The sequence below is a fragment of the Aegilops tauschii genome, chromosome 5 (genome assembly GCF_002575655.3).
Source record: "Aegilops tauschii subsp. strangulata cultivar AL8/78 chromosome 5, Aet v6.0, whole genome shotgun sequence".
In the NCBI taxonomy this organism is placed as follows: domain Eukaryota; kingdom Viridiplantae; phylum Streptophyta; class Magnoliopsida; order Poales; family Poaceae; genus Aegilops; species Aegilops tauschii.
In genome coordinates this window covers 76561814-76583034 of record NC_053039.3, presented here as the reverse complement: position 1 = coordinate 76583034, position 21221 = coordinate 76561814, and the positions used below count along the sequence as shown (strand labels likewise).

Sequence of the window (21221 nt, the reverse complement as noted above, 5' to 3'; positions counted from 1 at the left end):
ATGAGATGTTCCAGGAGTTGAAGTTAATATTTCAAGTAAATACCCGAGTTGAGAGATATGAAGTCTCCAACAAGTTCTATAGCTAAAAGATGGAGGAGAATAGCTCAAGCAGTGAGCATGTGCTCAGATTGTCTGGGCACTACAATCGCTTGAATCAAGTGGGAGTTAATCTTCCAGATAAAATAGTGATTGACAGAATTCTCTAGTCACCATCACCAAGTTACGAGAACTTCGTGATTAACTATAATATGCAAGGGATAACGGAAACGATTCCCAAGCTCTTCGTGATGCTGAAATCGACGAAGGTAGAAATCAAGAAAAGCATCAAGTGTTGATGGTTGACAAGACCACTAGTTTCAATAAAAGGGCAAAGGGAAGAAGGGGAACTTCAAGAAGAACGGCAAGCAAGTTGCTGCTCGAGTGAAGAAGCCCAAATCTGGACCTAAGCCTGATACTGGGTGCTTCTATTGCAAAAAGGACTGGTCACTGGAAGCGGAACTACCCCAAATAATTGGCGGATAAGAAGGATGGCAAAGTGAACAAAAGTATATTTGATATATATGTTATTGATGTGTACTTTACTAGTGTTTATAGCAACCCCTCGGTACTTGATACTGGTTCAGTTGCTAAAGAGTAGTAACTCGAAACGGGAGTTGCATAATGAACAGAAACTAGTTAAGGATGAAGTGACGATGTGTATTGGAAGTGGTTCCAAGATTGATATGATCATCATCGCACACTCCCTATACTTTCGGGATTAGTGTTGAACCTAAATAAGTGTTATTTGGTGTTTGCGTTGAGCATGAATATGATTTGATCATGTTTATTGCAATACGGTTATTCATTTAAGTTAGAGAATAATTGTTGTTCTGTTTACATGAATAAAACCTTATATGGTTACACACTCAATGAAATGGTTCGCTGGATCTCGATTGTAGTGATACACATATTCATAATATTGAAGCCAAAAGATGCAAAGTTAATAATGATAGTGCAACTTATTTGTAGCACTGCCGTTTAGGTCATATTGGTGTAAAGCGCATGAAGAAACTCCATGCTGATGGGTTTTTGGAATCATTTGATTACGAATCACTTGATGCTTGCGAACCATGCCTCTTGGGCAAGATGACTAAAACGCCGTTCTCCGGAACAATGGAGCGAGCAACAGATTTGTTGGAAATCATACATACTGATGTATGTGGTCCAATGAATATTGAGGCTCGCGGCAGGTATCGTTATTTTCTGACCTTCACAGATGATTTGAGCAGATATGGGTATATCTACTTGATGAAACATAAAATCTGAAACATTTGAAAAGTTCATATAATATCAGAGTGAAGTGGAAAATCATCGTAACAAGAAAATAAAGTTTCTACGATCTGATCGTGGAGGAGAATATTTGAGTTACGAGTTTGGTCTTCATTTGAAACAAATGCGGAATAGTTTCGCAACTCACGCCACCTGGAACACCACAGCGTAATGGTGTGTCCGGACGTCATAACCGTACTTTATTAGATATGGTGCGATCTATGATGTTTCTTACCAATCTACCACTATCGTTTTGGGGTTATGCATTAGAGACAGCTGCATTCACGTTAAAAAGGGCACCATGTAAATCCGTTGAGATGACACCTTATGAACTGTGGTTTGGCAAGAACCAAAGTTGTCGTTTCTTAAAGTTTGGGGTTGCGATGCTTATGTTAAAAAGTTTCAACATGATAAGTTTCAACATGAACTATTGGGTATATCTTCTATCACAGATCCAAAGGCAAATTCGTTGCTAAGAATGGATCCTTTCTAGAGAAGGAGTTTCTCTCGAAAGAAGTGAGTGGGAGGAAAGTAGAACTTGATGAGGTAACTATACCTGCTCCCTTATTGGAAAGTAGTTCATCACAGAAACTGGTTCCTGTGACACCTACACCAATTAGTAAGGAAGCTAATGATGATGATCATGAAACTTCAGATCAAGTTACTACCGAACCTCGTAGGTCAACCAGAGTAAGATCCGCACCAGAGTAGTACGGTAATCCTGTTCTGGAGGTCATGTACTTGACCATGACGAACCTACGAACTATGAGGAAGCGATGATGAGCCCAGATTCCGCAAAATGGCTTGAGGCCATGAAATCTGAGATGGGATCCATGTATGAGAACAAAGTATGGACTTTGATTGACTTGCCCAATGATCGGCGAGCCATTGAGATTAAATGGAAAACTTTCAAGAGGAAGACGAACGCTGATAGTAGTGTTACTATCTACAAAGCTAGAATTGTCGCAAAAGGTTTTCGACAAGTTCAAGGTGTTGACTACGATGAGAGTTTCTCACTCGTATCTATGCTTAAGTCTGTCCGAATCATGTTAGCAATTGCCGCATTTTATGAAATATGGCAAATGGATAAACAAAACTGCATTCCTTAATGGATTTATTAAAGAAAGAGTTGTATATGATGCAACCAGAAGGTTTGGGCAATCCTAAAGGTGCTAACAAAATATGCAAGCTCCAGCGATCCATCTATGGACTGGTGCAAGCATCTCGGAGTTGGAATATACGCTTTGATAAGTTGATCAAAGCATATAGTTTTATACAGACTTGCGGTGAAGCCTGTATTTACAAGAAAGTGAGTGGGAGCACTACAACATTTCTGATAAGTATATGTGAATGACATATTGTTGATCGGAAATAATGTAGAATTGTTTTGCAAAGCATAAAGGAGTGTTTGAAAGGAGTTTTTTTCAAAGAAAAACCTCGGTGAAGCTGCTTACATATTGAGCATCAAGATCTATAGATCAAGACGCTTGATAAGTTTTTTCAATGAGTACATACCTTGACAAGATTTTGAAGTAGTTCAAAATAGAACAGTCAAAGAAAGAGTTCTTGCCTGTGTTACAAGGTGTGAAATTGAGTAAGACTCAAAGCCCGACCATGGCAGAAGATAGAAAGAAAATGAAAGTCATTCCCTATGCCTCAGCCATAGGTTCTATAAAGTATGCCATGCTGTGTACCAGATCTATTGTATACCCTACACTGATTTTAGCAAGGGAGTACAATAGTGATCAAGGAGTAGATCACTAAACAACGGTCAAAATTATCCTTAGTGGAATAGGGATATGTTTCTCGATTATGGAGGTGACAAAAGGTTCATCGTAAAGGGTTACGTCGATACAAGTTTTGGCACTGATGCAGATGACTCTAAGTCTTAATCTGGATACATATTGAAAGTGGGAGCAATTAGCTAAAGTAGCTCCGTGTAGAGCATTGTAGACGTAGAAATTTGCAAAATACATACGGATCTGAATATGGCAGACCCGTTGACTAAACTTCTCTCACAAGCAAAACATGATCACACCTTAGTACTCTTTGGGTGTTAATCACATAGGGATGTGAACTAGATTATTGACTCTAGTAAACCCTTTGGGTGTTGATCACATGACGATGTGAACTATGGGTGTTAATCACATGGTGATGTGAACTATTGATGTTAAATCACATGGCGATGTGATCTAGATTATTGACTCTAGTGCAAGTGGGAGACTGAAGGAAATATGCCCTAGAGGCAATATTAAAGTTATTATTTATTTCCTTATTTCATGATAAATGTTTATTATTCATGCTAGAATTGTATTAACCGGAAACATGATACATTTGTGAATACATAGACAAACAGAGTGTCACTAGTATGCCTCTACTTGACTAGCTCGTTAATAAAAGATGGTTATGTTTCCTAGCCATAGACATGAGTTGTCATTTGATTAACGGGATCACATCATTAGGAGAATGATGTGATTGACTTGACCCATTCCGTTAGCTTAGCACTCGATCGTTTAGTATTCTCCAAAGGTACTTGTTGGGTTTGCGTATTTCGAGATTAGGATTTGTCACTCCGATTGTCGGAGAGGTATCTCTGGGCCCACTCGGTAATGCACATCACTATAAGCCTTGCAAGCATTGCAACTAATGAGTTAGTTGCGGGATGATGTATTACAGAACGAGTAAAGAGACTTGCCGGTAACGAGATTGAACTAGGTATTGAGATACCGACGATCGAATCTCGGGCAAGTAACATACCGATGACAAAGGGAACAACGTATGTTGTTATGCGGTTTGACCGATAAAGATCTTCGTAGAATATGTGGGAGCCAATATGAGCATCCAGGTTCCGCTATTGGTTATTGACCGGAGACGTGTCTCGGTCATGTCTACATAGTTCTCGAACCCGTAGGGTCCGCACGCTTAAAGTTCGATGACGGTTATATTATGAGTTTATGTGTTTTGATGTACCGAAGGTTGTTCGGAGTCCCGGATGTGATCACGGACATGACGAGGAGTCTCCAAATGGTCGAGACGTAAAGATCGATATATTGGACGACTATGTTTGGACACCGGAAAGGTTTCGGACATTTATCGGAGTACCGGGGGTTACCGGAACCCCCCGGGAACTAATAGGCCTTGTTGGGCCCTAGTGGAGAGAGAGGGGCCGGCCAGGGCAAGAGGCGCGCCCCTCCCCTTGAGTCCAAATAGGACAAGGAAGGGGGGCGCCCCTTTGCCTTTCCCCTCTCCTACTCCTTCCTTCCCCCTCCTTCTTGGACTAGGAAAGGGAGGGGCAAACCTACTTGGAGTAGGTTTCCCCCTCCTAGGGCGCGCCACCCCCTTGGCCGGCCCTCTCCTCCTCCCCCCTTTATATACGAGGAGGGGGGCACCCCATAGATACAACAATTGATCTCTTGATCTCTTAGCCGTCTGCGGTGCCCCCCTCCACCATAATCCACCTCGATAATATCGTAGCGGTGCTTAGGCGAAGCCCTGCGTCGGTAGAACATCATCATCGTCACCACGCCGTCGTGCTGACAAAACTCTCCCTCAACACTCGGCTGGATCGGAGTTTGAGGGACGTCATCGAGTTGAACGTGTGCAGAATTCGGAGGTGCCGTGCGTTCGGTACTTGATCGGTCGGATCGTGAAGACGTACGACTACATCAACCGCGTTGTGCTAACGCTTCCGCTTTTGGTCTACGAGGGTACGTGGACACACTCTCCCCTCTCGTTGCTATGCATCACCATGATCTTGCGTGTGCGTAGGATTTTTTTTGAAATTACTACGTTCCCCAACATATATTGCTATCTCCTGTGGTATATGAATTTGAGTTGTTTCATGTGCTTAATTATGTGTTGTTTCTCGGGCCAATTATTTGCTTATTTTCTTCTTTTTGTGCTTTTTTTCTCGTCCAAATTATGGTAATACTATCTGCCCAACTCTTACTTGGCGCCCGCTTCCTCGGTTACAGTGCTTTTGTTAAAGGCGCACACCCCTCCCTACGATAAGTTTTGAATGGGCTGGCCCACCATCTTAGGCACGAGCGGGAAGCTCCCGGTATTGGGAAGCTTCCGGCCGTTTTTTTCTTTTTTCTTTCTACTTGTTCCTTCTTCTTTCTTTCCAAAAATGCGTGATTTTTTTTTCAAATTCGTGAATTTTTTTGACTTTTTTGCGAACATCTTTCCTCTAATTGTTGAACTTTTTTCCCTTCAAATATGTGAACATTTTCAAATCCGTGACCAATTTTCCCAAAATTGTGATTTTTTGTCCTAAAGTTGTGAACTTTTTTTTCAAATCTATGAAACATGTGAAGATTTTCTTAAATTTATTTTATTTAAATTTGGGAACCTTTTTGAACTTATCAACATTTTTGAAAAGGTCAACAGTAAGTCAATGGTCAACGATAATTCATGAACTTCACCAAATTTATGAACTTTTTTCTGATTCGCAAATCTTTTTATTTTTTGTGAACTTTTTTGAATTTCGCGATTTTTTTTCAAATTTTTTAGTTCCTTGTGAAATTTTTGTTTTTTTTTTGTGAAACTCAATAGTCCGCAGTTTAAACCACTCCACTGGTCAACCGATCAAACAGGTGAGCAAGTAGGGTCACAGACGAGCGAGCCGGCGTGGTTGGGCTGCGGCCGATCCGAGGAGCGCTGAAGGGCCATCGCACCTTCCCGGTGGTAAAGGTGCAGGATAAGATGACTCTACTATCTGGCCTATGTTTGATCACTTAGGTTAGAGGATCAGTGTCCAGTCCATAAATGCGTGAAAGGCAGGCCCAATCACGGACCAACAATGAAAATGAAAAAAAATCTCGCCCTCCTCTCATGATGTGTTCCTCCTCTCCTCACGCGCGGGAGCTATATCTCGTTTATAGCAAGATGATAGCTCCGCTCGCCCGATGCGACTGCCATATGGGCTATCCCATTAGAACGTGGTAGCTCACTCGTTTGCGTCCGACCATTGCGTCCGGTCGGTTCGTTATGTTTTTCTTTTCTTTTTTCAATTCTTTTTGTTTTCCTATGGTTTTTGATCTTTTTTGGGTTTGCTTTTTTCTTTGTTATAACTTCTTATTTGCTTTCGTTTTCACTTTTTTTCTTGGTTTTCTCCGGTTTTTTCTTTTCTTTGTTTCTTCTTGGTTTTCATTAGTTTTTCCTTTTCTTTCTTGTTTTCTTTGTTTTCTTAGGTTCTATTTGTTTCTTTCTTCGATTTTCATTGACTTTCTTCAGTTTTCTTCATTTAACTTTTGTTTTCACAGGTTTTCTTTGAGTTTTTTCTTTCCTTTTCTGTTATTTTCTTTATGATTTTCATTAGTTTTTCTTTGATTTTAGAATCTTCTTGACTGGATTTATTTTGTTTTCTATTTGTTGTTTGTATTGTTTTTTCTCTGTGACATGATATGGACATCATCATCTTGTGCCTGTGATCTCCATCTTCAAAGCACCGTCATGATCTTCATCGTCACCGGCTTGACACCTTTATGTAAATGTGAATGTGAAACATTATTTTTATACATGGTAAACATTCTTAAAACACACAATTATCATTTTTAAAATAAATGTTTTATGCCTACATTGTTTGTATACACCAAGAGCATTTTTTGTACATGTTTAACATGGTTTAATAGAAGATTAACATTTTAAGTAAAATGATTAACATTTCTTGCAAATGCGTGTTTGATGTCTATTTTTTTTCATAAAACAGTGTACATTTTCATACACATCTGAAATATATATTTGGTATACATTTAACATTTTCCAAACACATGATTAATATATTTTTATAATGTCACATACACTTTTTTTGAAACGTGTGAACATTTTTTATATGTCAGAAACATTTTTTTGTATACTATTAACATTTTTATATAGATTTGAGACATTTCTTTTATATACATTTAACATATTTTCAAATATATGATTGACATTTTTCTTAAATTTCACATACATTTTGAAACACGTGAATATTTTTAGATCTTAAGATGATGTGCCAGCTCAGTCTCTCGGAGGTGCTCATAGGGTAGGGTATGCATGTGTGCCTTCATAGGGTGAGTGTATGTGTGAGCGTCTGCGTCTCTAGTGTGTTGAAAAAAAGGTCACAAACATTTTTATAATATTCTATCAATAGTTTTTAGTTAAGCTAACAATTGTTTCGCATTGTGTCACGAATTTATTTTTTGTATTTTTTATGTTTGGGAATATATGTGTTTACACTATTTTCGTAAATAAGAATAAAATAAAAAATAAAAAAAGGAAGAAAGGGAAAAACAGGAGAAAATATGAGGTGACCTGGAACCTACCTGGGCCTACCGGTGCGCAGGTTCCTGTTCGCTCGCTAGGCACGCACGCACGCCTGCCACCGCTCCCGACTCGCCCAGTCCTCGCTCCCGCCGCCGCGATTCACCGAACTCGCTAGCACCGTCCGCGCCGCCCGCCAGCGCCGCACCCCCGTCGACGCCGCCCGTCCGCCAGCGCCGCATCTCCATCGACGCCACCCGTCCGCGTTCTCCAATCGTCGGCGGCATCGCCGTCCCCATCCTCCGTCCGCGCCGCCCACCAGCGCCGCACCTCCGTCCACGCCGTCCGCCCGCGCCGCACCACCGTCCACGCCGGCCGCCCACGCCGCTCCTCCGTCCACGCCGGCCGTCCGCGTCCTCCAATCGTCGGCAGCACCGCCGTCCGCGCCTCCCGTGCCTTCGACTTCCTCTATTGCAGGTCAGTACATATGGTGCGTGGATCAACTGAATTTGCTTGATATAGATTATGAATCATGGTGCGTGGAAAGTGCTTAATAGCTTCTGAATTTTCCAAATTTAAAACTTGCATGTATGAACCAATTAGCACTGATTTGTCTTGTGATTGGTGAATATCAAAGGATACAAATTGCAAGTCATAAAATCCCACCAGGTAGCAACATAGGAAAACATAGTAAATCCTTACAGTGCCAAAATAATTCCTACCTTACTAGCTACCAGTACTCCACCATTCGGAACATTCCAAACATAGAGTACAAAGTGTAGCATCCAAAATAATATTTACTGCAATCAGAATGTGTCAACATCTATCTCATCAACGATAGGAGCTGTCAACAGATCGGTGAAACTTTCCATGAACTCATATTTTCCAGAGCCTGCTTCCTTCGGTTTTGGTATTGGCTTGTTCTCTTTTGCTAATTTTTTTGAGACAACCTTCTTTACCGAACTAGTCTGTGATGGTATGTTCTCCTTTTCTCCCTGCTGGCTGATGGAACAATATTCTCTTTCTTTTCTCGCTGTGGCCGCAGATGGTGTTTTCCTCCTCCTCTTGTGTTGCCTCTCAAGGAAACCTATTTTTCTTTTAGAGTCTTTCTTCTCAACCTCTCTTTTCTTCAGACGTGCAGCACTCAACAATTCATTTGATGTTTGAGTCACTTGTATAGCACTCAACAATTCATTTGATGATTGAGTCACCTGGACATGACATCTTTCTTCAACATTAGTTGTGCATGCACCCGATAGTTCTTTCACTTGCTTAGTAGCACTAATAAGTGCATTCTCAATGACAATACAACATTCCTCGGAGTTGGCTGCTAGAGTTGCCAACTCACAACACATGTGTATAAGAAAATTGTAACGGGTGATGGCATCCAACTTTGGATTTTCAACTACAGTCCGTCCGCAGCAATTCTTTGATGGATCCTGACCGTGCTTCTCTTGTCCATCGCTTCAAAATGTATTGTGCCGGCAACAACTTGATATTCATTAAATCAAGAACTCTCAAAGCATGAGCACACAAAATTCCTACTCTCTCAAACTGCCCACAACTACATGAAGCCGTTTGTTGGTGATTGTCTCCAACAACTTTGTATTCTTCTTCAAATGTTGCATATTGCCCATCAACAAGCCTTCCTTAACCATGTATTCATTGTCTCCAGGTAGTATATGAGCACTTGCTGCGCCCCCTCCTCACTGCGCCGCGGCGGCCGTTGCCCCAACGCTCCTCCGCCCCTGCATCCTACGGCCGCGAAGCCTCCAGCCCTCTCCTTCCCCACCCCCTGCAGCCCCGTGTCCAAGAGCAGGCCCCTACTGACGTAATTTCGTGTTCTTCACTAATGCCACCTCAGCAACGTGTTCTTCTCCGGTGAGTCCGAGAACGATTCTTTCGCGCTGTAGGTTTTCCTCCCTAACTATTCCGTCAACAGCTTAGCATCTTTGGTTCAATTCACTTATTAGGCTTATACCCTAAAAAAATTCATTTATTAGGCAATCCTGAGGTTTGTCTTGCTTTGCTATCACTCTTTTCGGAACTAGTAGAATCGCCGAGTTTTGTAGAGATTATTCTAGACTGACGGCCAGATTGTGGTTTTACTTCGTTGCGCAGTGTAATCTATTTAGTTTGGTGAATGCTTGCTTACTAGTTTTAGTAAATTGGTGCCGTTACAGCTCAGAGAAGATGCATTTAACTAACCGTTACATTGTGATAGTTAAAAGTAACTAAGTGCATTATGAAAGCAATGGCAATGCCAAAACAAAGTGGATGATGTCGCCAAATTGATAGAGGTGATGTAGTGCCAGCCCGTAGAGAATATAAGGTGGACTGGAAAACCAAGCTCAAAAGTCTCACAAAAGGGAGAACAAGCAAACTGCAGAAAGCATTGCTGCATCATTTGGGCCTTTTATTTCTCACCGTGGAGTTCTCTGATAGATGGTGCCCATTTCACTATTACATTTCTTATTGAAGTGAGCTGTTGTTATTGTTGAAGTGAGCATTCGTTTCTGGATTCAGGTTCACGCTTGCCATCGACTGTAAGTATGGATCTCGCTCCTTTCAAGCTGGATATTGACGAGCTACTAGATGATTATGCCAAGGTGATTTCTTTTTTCTGTCATGCAGTTAGTCAAGATGTGTCATGCTCATATAAATGTTAAAATAAGTAGCATCCTTGTGCTTACGTTTGGCAGGAAAATTGCATGTCATTCACCGATTTCAAGAGAGTGTGGATGGCCAAGAAGTTTTCTTATATCTATGAAGGCCGACCCAAGACAAACTCAGGCGTTTTTATGCAATCCCTCTTTTTGCATTGTATTGGTAAGCTATATGGTTTCCTTGAAATTGCCACTTTACCTACAACAATCTTTCTTACAGCACTGGTGATGTATTTTCTTTTTCTTGTCTATGTAGGCCATATGACTTCCCAAAGTTCTCTACTTCAGAGGTTGCCTGGTCTTTACTGCCTTTACTGCCTTTATGAGTGCCAACCATACAAGCCACACTACAAAATTTATCTGTCTCTTGGTAAGGTATATTTTTAGTCACTAATTTACGGCTTATTGAAATGGGAAGATTAATTCCCTGAATATGTGATTGCAACAGAGGAGTCCAAGAAACTCAAAGACTTTGTCATTGAGGCTAAGCAGAATGGGCTTGCCCTTGTACCAGCACTTGTCAAAAGGATGCTAGACAAGGGCATGTTTCTGTTTGGGTTCATAAATTTGCTTGGTGACAATGAGGCAAAGGAGGTTGATGAAATGAATGCATCCCAGAATAAACGGGTGAAATTTGCCTGTGACAAGTATGTGGATTTTCTTCTTTACCATCTGTCTTGTCTGATCTTCATCATTAGCATTTGTGTTTTCTTCTTGCAGGGTACTAAGCTTTTCCCTTCGCTATATTCTCTATATGCAGACAAGAACACATTACCAATTAGTACTTACTAATATTCTGAATGTTTTTTTATATTCCAGGTTGTTTGCAAATACTCAAATAGGGAGTTATACGCACACAGACTTGGTAAGTTTAGTCTGTTCCCATTCATGGCCTCTTTTTAGATTCATTTTTAACACACTCCAGTGCATTGCCATTAGGCTTGATGTTATCATTTATTTTATCCACTCCACCGCCTACCCCCCTTCATTCTGCCAATGTTAGTGATTGACGTAGCCTGTAACGATTCCAGTTAATGGTTTGAATAAAGACTTGCTAAGCTGTGTAGTGCTGGCAATATCACTATAAGAAACAATATCAGGATGAGGCAATCATTTTTTTATTTTGTATCGATGGTACTCATATTCTCTTCTGTTGCTGACACATCAATCTGCATCTAGGGAGTGGAGTTTGAACTTGACAGCATCAAGAAATTGTCAATGGACTATGCTAAAGCCAAAGAATCAGCCTTTGCAGGTGCTTATCTCTTCTCATCATCTTATACTACTTGGATTTTTTGTAGCATTGGAACTGTCATTGACCCTATCGCTATCCTTGGCAGAGGCAAGCCAAACTGTTGATGTGGAAGACGCCAAGCACATCCTTCAGAATGACAAACTGCTGGGTGACAAGGTAGAGGAAATCGTCAAAGAGTGGGATGCCCAGAAGGAAGATTTCTACCAGAAAACAGGTGTATCTCCCCATGATGAACTGGCGGTGGTTGACAACGACGAATCTGGAGAATTCCATGATGAACTAGAACAGCTGCTGCTGGAATGAGGGGAGCATCCAGTAGCCTGTGAATGACTGAAGAACTACTACCCTGCTCATGCCATTTTGTCATGGCATGGAATCGACATTGGGCTGACTCTGCATGCCCAAAATATTCTTGAAAACATTTTTTGTCGCAACATGTCTGAAGCAAAAAAATTGTATGTAGTTCTATTTTGGTCGGATGAATGTTGCCTGATGTACATATTTCCATGGAACAAATTGGGTTTCCTAATTCAGGAAATGTAGCATTTTTGCATGCTTCTATCCACATATGCCATTGAGCTGCTCCATGTACCCATTAAGCATCATCATATGCCATTGAACATCTCGATGTGTTCACCCTTTGTTGATATTTTTACCAAGGGCATAAACAATGAAAAAGCACATCATAGAAAAGTAAACTCATAAATATTCAGATGTATGCAAAATATGGGGATGGCGCCTAAACATAGTATAATGAAATTATAAAAATGGGTAAAAAAATACTGCGATGGCAAAAGAGCGCCGCAAAAAGAATTCCATCGCCGGGATTTGAACCCGGGTCGTCTGGGTGAAAGCCAGATATCCTAACGGGACTGGACAACGATGGATTGTTTTCTACTCCCTCCGTCCCAAAACAAGTGTCTCAACTTTGTACTAGCTTTAGTATAAATTTCTGCTAAGCTCAAGACACTTATTTTGGAACGGAGGGAGTATGTATTAAATATAAATAAGAAATAGGTATATCGGAGTTCGTCTTCCCATCCTTACAAAATATTATTTAATGTGACTTACTCACAGATATTTATTTGTGCCTAACTGTGATAAAACATGGATCTGTTTAACTTGAGTAGCCACGCGTGTGCTACTGACCGTGCATAGGCAAAAACTACCGGAGTTGAAGCATTAATCACCAATAAATTTTTTTTGCGCATACAACCATTAATTATTAGAAATAACACAAAGACATAGGAGTAATTCATTGTATAACATGTTTTATTGCTTGTTCTAGATGACATGCTACATTGCATAAGAAAGAAAAAACATGTTATTAACCATGGCTAAGACATAATCCTTTTTTCTTGTTCCAGAGTGGTCATCACTGGTGTCGTCGACCGGTCGGTGATAGACGGAGCTGCCACCCTCGGTAGGCTCATCCCTGACGATGGTATGCAAGTTTTTTGCCTACCTAAGTGTTGTGCACTTTTGTGTGAAAAGTTTCATAACTAAGGAGGTGCTAAACGGACAATTATTTTGGTATACGAATGTGTTCCTTCCAGATTTGGGGCTCAGTTTTCATAACCAATTTTCGTAATTTGCTGCAGCCCGGCACCAGCAAACAGTGGTAGTTGTTCACCTTATACTTTCTTCATAGAATCGACAGTAAACGACTGCAATTTTGCTCGAGTCATGATTCTGTCAAAAAATTGAAGCACGGATCCTCAAATGTAGATTTAGATTCATAGGACGAGGCATAATTCATGCCTTCCAATAAGAAAGTGCATTTCCATTTATGGTGTGTGCACAAGGAAACACACATTTCAATTTTATAGACAATAAAAAGATGGTAGCTTCTCTTCACAGTGTTCAGATTAAAAAAGAGCATAAGTTAAGGCCGTGTTCGGAATCCATCCCATCCGCTCCGACTCCGCGGAGTTGGGAAGCTCAGTTTAGGCCGCTCCGTAAAAATGAACTAGAGGCTCGTCCGCTCCAGAGCGGAGTGGAGGGAGCGGAGAGGAGCCGAACGCGGCCTAAGTACACACGCAGAGCATGATAATACTACCACAGGCAGAAAGTTCTCTTAGTATTTGCTCGGCGCTGCAGCCCATAGAGAAGAAAAGGCAAATCACAGATTAATTTGTGCACTTGAATTCAAGCTTCAGAAATTGACCATGCAAACAGAACAAATGATATTTGGACAACTTTTCTGAATGAGGAACCTAATGTATTTTTGCAACAATCATTTGGATATCTGAATTGTTGTAAAAGAGCCAACGGATCAGATATTCCTCCCGGAAGCTGCTACAAGTTGCCGCTTGATGGCAGTGGCTTCAACTCGTTACAAGCCTACTGCCTACAGAGTTTCCAACGACATGGTTAGGAACTTGCGACGTAGTAGAATAATGAAGCTGAATGCATAAAAAATAAATACAATCTCACATTAAATCATTAATTAGTGACTGGATGATTCAAAATACAGAGTTCCAAAGGCTTTGACTAGGCATTTCGCAAAGAAGTTCCTTACCTTAGCTGGATCTCGCTGGTGCCACCTAAACGGTAGGTTGACTAGATGTATCACGTAATAAACTGACTATTGGAATAATGTTGCACTAAGGAGCAAAACTTACCCAAATCATGTTGATGGCTAATAATCAGCTTCTCATTTAAACTCTTCAGGGTTGCCGTCTCTGACAATCGAGGGTACATGTGGCTCTGGTAATTGGTTATGCTTATCTTGATGGTAACTTCTCGTTCTAGCACTTATGATAATTTTGGGTCCCATAATGCCTAATCACTAAGACTTCGGGTCATTGGGTATGCTGAAACATAGCTTGAGGCAGTAACATAAGCAATTAATTTAAATGCTTTGAGTAAGCAATCCTTTCTCACAGAAAGCAAAGCGTTTGTTGAACGTACATGTAGCATCCAAAGTTAGCCATGGATGCTATGTACATGCAGATTATGATAAAGAAATATTCATTACTGAATTAAATCAATTCTATCCTAAGGAGTAAGATGTACATAGTAAAATAGAAAATAGAACCATATTACTACAAAATTTGCTACCCTTGAAAAATGTACTAGTACATATTTCAAGAGTAAAATCACTATTGTGGTAGCAGGAGAAAATGCACAACCATCAATCATAAATTCCATGACTGTACTATTTGTACTTATCTGTAGTAAATTATCACATTTTCTGATGAGGGATAAACAAGGATACTTTGATTACAGATAAGTACTAAAAGTAAGTCGTGAAATTGCGAGATTAGGTTTAATTGGAGATTGACCGTTTTGCCTAGTACAAAAAGCATATATTGCCATTCTACACACACAAAATTTAGTGACTGAGCAATAAAAGACTTTGCATACAAAACCTCCTGGCCCCAAAACTAATGAAGCAACGATTATAATACTAGTACTTAAATAGAATTTAATGGACAAAGCACAAACAAAACCAAATCTATGACACAGTCATAATCATGTAACTTCAGCAGAACAGAAAGCACAAAGGGGTTAATCGGGACATACTGCATCTGCTTTAAGTATTCAGCTTTCTGAAATATTGTACTCGAGATGAGAGCACATCACTGACTTTAGCACAGCTTGCGGCTATCAACAGTACATATATTGTTAGTCAGGCGTTAGGCACTGTACAATAAGTAGAGAAATAATTAGTATACAACAGTCAACACATCTGCGGTGGATGTGCAAACCAATGTCACAACATTCAACTTGTGCAGTTGTTATAACACTATTACTCCAAGCAACAGTCTGCATATTGTTCCTCAAGTCCCTTCCGGGTCTGCTTCCCACCCCCTCCACTCGTACACACAATCCTGAGTTGTACATCGTTTACAGGACTAAATCAACAGCTTTACAGGCACTCCGAAGCAGCTCGACACTTTTCTCCTTCGTCTCGACGCCATGATACTCCACCGTGTAATTCAACATATTTCACAATGGACGGCTTAAGGTTTTGTCGGTAGTTCAAGATCGTGCTCAGCCACCGCAATATGACGATCAATAAATATCAACACTTCACAGTTAATTCATCAAAATATGAATCTAGCAGAAACAATCATTTCTTGCCTTCATGAATAGATTATGCCTGAATAAGGATGGCAATGGGTAGGGTATGCGCAGGGTAGAGCAATACCAAACCCATACCCGTATAGTCAATGGGTACAAAATTCTACCCATACCCGTACCCATGGGTATGAAAATTTACCCATACCCATACCCAACAGGTACCCGTACCCATTGGGTACCCAGCGGGTAGAACAAATAGTATACAAGTTGTTCACAATTTTACACTCATTGGTAGCACATTTGACACAAAAAAGCAATTATTCAGCTGAATAACAGGTAGATGAGTACGTGACCACTATCAAAATATGGAAATCACAAAATACTAATAATTCAATAGGAGTAGCTGAGTCACATGACAAATTAATGATTAATTGACAACAACTCAACATTAGTTCACAAGCGGGTAGGGTCTGGGTATACCCACGGGTACAAGGCTATACCCGTACCCTACCCATGACTTAACGGGTAGGGTATGGGTACAACCCATGGGTATAAAAGTGTGCCCATACCCTACCCATGCGGGTACGGTACCCGCGGGTACCCGTACCCATGGGTAAAATTGCCATCCTTATGCCTGAAAAGTTTTGCAGTGGCATTTCTGGGGCACCGAGGAGCACAATGACGAGCTAGCTGATTTTCATACCTACGAAGATTATAACAGTTGGAATTTAAAGAGTAGATACAAAAAAAAGATGCCAGCATGTTGTCACTGAATCCCAGATTCTATAAACTCTAATCCCTAATCCAAATTCCTGCAATGGGGGAAAATGCCTAATCTATAAGGATGCATTGCTAATCCAGAAAATTCATCCATATAGAAGTGAGATGTCTGAAGCTAGCCAGAAGCATGATTCATAAATATAAATACGCATTTCTAGTTTCTAGGACTGCATCATTGTGCTGATAAACTATAGCAGGTAGGAACTTTTAACCAACGATAACAATCTCAGAGATAATAAACAAGACAATTAGACAAATATAGTTGTCTTTTCTGGAAGATACAAATCACTTACAAATGCACAAAGTTCTCAACCAACAAAGAATGATGTGTGAGACTAACTTCTAGACTGATTGTTTATACTAGGAAATTCTTCAATCCAACATGGCATGTATGACAATAAAGATAGGATCACTTCCTTGGATGTATATATAACCCCTAAAACCAACCTTGGATGGACTAGGAGTGTATTTCCTACGACTTAACATTTGAAGTACTCAAAGTATATTTCCTAAGACTTCAACAGTTCAACCTTCAATTTGATTTGGAGAGGCGGTGAGGCTTAGGAAATCCACATGGGTCAAGCTGTTCTGATCAAGTTTTTTTCCAATTATTTGTTATGGGTACGTGTTCCGATCGAACTGCAAGAAGTATTTTTGATGAGGGGTGTAAGGAGAAGAGAACTGGTGCTCAATGCCGTGCTCGAGAAGGATTTTTCTTTATTTCGAATAGCCCCTTTAAGAAAAAGGGTTTCCCCCCGCTTTGTATTACAAAGCAACCAACTTCGATATCTCTTGGGCTCTCATGCCCCCTCGATGGTTGACGAGAAGATAAAAGAAAAGTAACCCACCCAATCGACAGACTTTTTTACCTCTTTTTCCTGCAAAGCAGGAGGAAGCATAAACTCGAAATTCCATAAGAGAAGTCAGATTGGATGGTAGGAAAGGGCCTTTCATTTCAATGTTCTGTCTCGTCCATCTCTTTTTGCATCTTGTTCGACTAGCTTGCTTGGGCATATCTTGCCTAGGCAAAATTTTGGAAATGATCCCTTTATTCCCATGTCTTCCGGCTACTTTATCCCCAACTTTGATTTCACGTTTCTGTAAAATATATACACGAACCATTATGTCGAGCGGGCCCCTTTGGATCCATTTCACAACGATAATGCGCCCTCTTCCACCTATAGGTAATTTCAGAGAAGTTTCTTTTGAAGTGGAAACCTCAAGGCCATTAGAACTTGCTATCCTCTTGCCTAATAGGCAAAGATTGACCTCTGTATAACGACTGATTCATTCGGCTCGATATGAGGACCCAACTCCGTTGCATTGCCAGAATCCATGATCCATATTTGAAGCGGGTTGACCTCTGTGCTTCTCTCATGGTACAATCCTCTTCCTGCTGAACCCACTTTCTCCTCGGTCCACGGAGAAAAAAAAATGTAGAACTGGTGCCGACAGTTCATCAGGAGCAGCGAGCCTGTTATGATACCGTTTCGGCAGCCTTTTGTTGCTGGAAAGCTATTTGGACTGGGCGATGATTATGTTCTAGCTTAAGAATGTATATACTGCACACTAAATACATATTTTCTTGCCTCTTGATTCACACATGCATGATTGTTTCCAGACTGCCAGAATCATTCTTTTGTTTCTATATACACATATCCAGAAAGACGTTACCCTCCAATGTTACTGGCATAGATTTCTAACCAATCCAATATCCCTACAGCCCTACCATGGCAATAATGAATATACTATACAATACCAAATTTTACTCCTTCGAACAAAAGTACTCATGTCTCAGAATTTGGATGATCAACATTCAGCAACTTTGACTGCTAAAATGTGTCGGCCAAGAAGGACCCAAAACCCACAGATGTTTGCTTGCTTCTTCTTTGTTACCCTAAGTGCTAGAGGAAAAAGATACAGATGCAGGAAGTATAACATTGGCTTAGAATCCATGTAGCTACTGCTATCCCAAAATACATGAACATTTAAATTGGAGTGAACTTACTTGTTGCCTCGTTGAACTACCCCTAAATTCCTGCAGAGGTAAAAAAAAGCCTGATCTACAGGGGATACACTTTGCGTATCTAGACAATTGTTTATAGCCAAGAGAGCTCTACTAAAGCAGAAAAATATATTTTTCTGGTAATTCATGATTCAACAGAAGAAGCTAGCTCCTGTATCACTCTACAGGACTTAGTAATTCTCTCTGTAAACTATCTTTGAAGCTGGAAGACATCGCGCCTTTGGCGTCTCCCTCTTGTTAAAAAAATTTACATACTATAGTAAGTAGTAGCAATTTAAAAAATACTAGCGCCCACAATAAAAAAAGAAACATAATTGTAACCTCCTTTTCAATAGAGAAATTGATCAATTCTTACATATATATTACATAGACTAAACATCTTGTGCAAGCCATTTCTTAAATAGTTCAAATAGATTGCAAATAAAATAGGCTCATATGTGAGATGAACTTCTAGACTAGTTGTTCCCAGGGAACTCTTCAATCCAACATGGGGTGTATGGAAAAGATTTGATCCTCTCCCGCTCATTACCCAACTCTTTGAAATATAGATACTCTTCTGGGTATCTGTTTCCTAATTCTTCAATCTTTGAGCCATTCAAATTATATGCCAGTGCTGTATGCTGTGATGCACTCAAGTAGACAATCTCTTTATATGGGTGAAACCCAAGTATCTCAATGTCTTGATCATATGAATCATCACAACGCTCTTCATCCCAGTAACACTCTTCAACCATAGCGTCATCATTAAGAGCATTATGATTGTCGGGCTTCCAATCCAATTTATTTTCAACTATTGATTTCTTATTGTCTTCTAAACAACAAGGCTTAACCAAGTCTTTGTTTTCAATATCATCGTCAGAGTTCCATTCAAAATTCTCTTCAGTGGTTGCTTTCTTGTTGCCTTCTAGGAAACTAGAAGAACAAAACAGGTTGTAGTTAATATCTTCTAAGATCCAGTGAAGTCGTCCACAATACCGGTGATGTGCTAGCGCATGCTTAAGGTCTTTGTCATGCTTCAACATCCACTCCATCTGACCACATGATTCATTGGGGATCCAAACTCCAAGCCAACACTTACACTGAGGCCAGTACATATCAAATGCCACAAAGTACACCCCCTTTTTTGATCTTACAATCTCGACATATGGATGGTCGTGTGCTCTGGTATCAATGACAGGTGGTTTAATTACACTGTACGTATTATCAGACAATGATATTCTGTAGAATCAAATCAATGTACAAAACTGTTTAAGAAAATTAGTAAAATAAAAGTGAAATCTCAAATATAAACAAAGAAACCACATACCTCATAATTAAATCAGCTCTACAGTGTACATAAAGTGCTCCCCGATAATAGACGCCGTTGGATCGCCCGTAACCCACTCGCATTTCACTGACAATCACTGTAGCTCCCCCTTCTCGGAAGAAATATTTCTCCTCCCAACGACCAGACTTTGATGAGAATACATACATCTTGCATGGGGATGGTGGCCATTCAGATTCCTCCATCGAGGGGTCTACCTCATCTCCAGAATGATAGTCATCCAAACGGGGGGTCATAAACACCTCATAGTACGGTGATATCATCGGATCATAGATCAGATGCCCACGGTATGACACGTTACCTGTGGCATCTTTGGCAGGGCGCGGTGGCAAAGCACTCCAGCATCGGATGGCAGGGTTAACCACCCGGTTACTGCGAAGCAAGAGGAGCCCGTTGCAGTGATCATCGATGTTATAGTGCCACCAATCAGCGCAGTCTTCCTGCCAGAAATAGCCGCAATGGGGGCTGGTGGAGGGCAGGAAGCTGAGGTTGCCGGTGATGGCGGGGGCGCCAGCCGCAGAGGGGGGGCGGGCGAGGAATTCGGGATACTTGTGCTCGTCGAAGTGGATGAAGAGGCCGGCGAGGGAGAGCGGGAGCAGGTCGGCGCGCAGGAGGCCGCGCGCATCGATGGCGTCGCGCCAGGCCGTGCAGACGCAGCGGGAGGCGGCGATCCAGCGCGGCGGGACGCGGCGATCCAGCGCGGCGGAGGACTTCCGCGAGCACATCCTCGGGAAGGGGCGCCGGCTGCAGCTCCTCGCCACGAGCGGCGGCTGTGTCCCCGTCGGTCGCGTCGACAGGCTTCACCTCGTCGCCGGCCATCGCCTCGCCGCGATAGTGCGATCCAGGGGATCTTCGACTCGGAACCCTAGGGAGGCAGCCGCGGCGTCTTACTGGATCGAAAGCTTGGTGGTTTTCAGGTGAAGTGCAGCTTCAAGATGGCAACGGGGGAAATCGGCAACAGCAGGACAACGACATCGCCGGTTACGAAATAATTTCGCTACTAAGTATGACATCCCCATAAAAAATAATAATAAGTATGACATTATTTCACAAAATTTCAGAACCAACATCAGTTCGTGGATATAGTTTTAAAAATGGTAGCCCAATTCTAACTAACTCTCACTTGTAACCATATTTGTCTTTATTTTCGTGGCAAATTTTTTTCCTAGAGTTTTATTTCAAATTTTGATTTGAATTTATGTGGCATTGCCGCTCTTGGTCCGGGTTTGGTGTCCCCGGTTTTGGTTGTCGAGATGTTGGTGCTCTTGTTGGTTCGGCGTTGCCGCTCTTGGTCGGGGTTTGGTAGGTTAGCTGTGATGTATCCCCTGTTCAGGCCGAGCATTCCTCATCTTTCTGCTCCTCGGACCATTTTCACACATGTCTGCGTTCGTGTCATGTGTTGTATCCCTATCTGTACCATTTCTATTCCTTCTATCAATGCAATGATATGCAAACTTTACGTATTCGCGAAAAAATTTATATGGCATGATCGATAAATATTCTATCTATGATTCATTTCCTTCTTAGAAAATCTGAGACTCTTCACAATTAGGTTTTCGAGTTTAGTAACACTGTGAATTCCTTGATGTT

General features: G+C 41.1%; 2 protein-coding genes and 1 non-coding gene across 5 annotated transcripts; 1 reads left to right on the top strand and 2 right to left on the bottom strand.

Annotated features, from left to right (window-relative positions):
- Window positions 1–7594: 7594 nt before the first annotated feature.
- LOC109780733 (uncharacterized) lies at window positions 7595–12063 on the top strand. Of its 2 annotated transcripts, XM_020339314.4 has the most exons (9): window positions 7616–8028; window positions 9227–9432; window positions 10078–10160; window positions 10254–10380; window positions 10474–10587; window positions 10666–10864; window positions 11037–11082; window positions 11397–11472; window positions 11558–12063. In XM_020339314.4, exons 3-9 carry the CDS (start codon window positions 10104–10106, stop codon window positions 11773–11775), a joined length of 837 nt encoding a protein of 278 aa, XP_020194903.1. In that variant the 5' UTR covers window positions 7616–8028; window positions 9227–9432; window positions 10078–10103; the 3' UTR covers window positions 11776–12063. The 2 variants fall into 2 exon arrangements, with proteins under 2 accessions (XP_020194904.1, XP_020194903.1); XM_020339315.4 differs by lacking the exon at window positions 9227–9432 and having other exon boundaries at window positions 7595–8028.
- Window positions 12064–12285: 222 nt separating this feature from the next.
- TRNAE-UUC (transfer RNA glutamic acid (anticodon UUC)) lies at window positions 12286–12359 on the bottom strand. Its single transcript has one exon. It is a non-coding gene; the product is annotated as a tRNA-Glu (tRNA).
- A 6245-nt stretch (window positions 12360–18604) lies between these two features.
- On the bottom strand, window positions 18605–20694 carry LOC109780737 (uncharacterized). 2 transcript variants are annotated; one of them, XM_040388944.3, is made up of 2 exons: window positions 19614–20694; window positions 18605–19468 (listed from the first exon to the last, which is right to left on the bottom strand). In XM_040388944.3, the coding sequence occupies exons 1-2, from the start codon at window positions 20354–20356 to the stop codon at window positions 18763–18765; spliced, it is 1449 nt and encodes a 482-aa protein (XP_040244878.1). In that variant the 5' UTR covers window positions 20357–20694; the 3' UTR covers window positions 18605–18762. The 2 variants fall into 2 exon arrangements, with proteins under 2 accessions (XP_040244878.1, XP_020194907.1); XM_020339318.3 differs by having other exon boundaries at window positions 18605–19525; window positions 19614–20690.
- Between the last annotated feature and the right edge of the window lie 527 nt (window positions 20695–21221).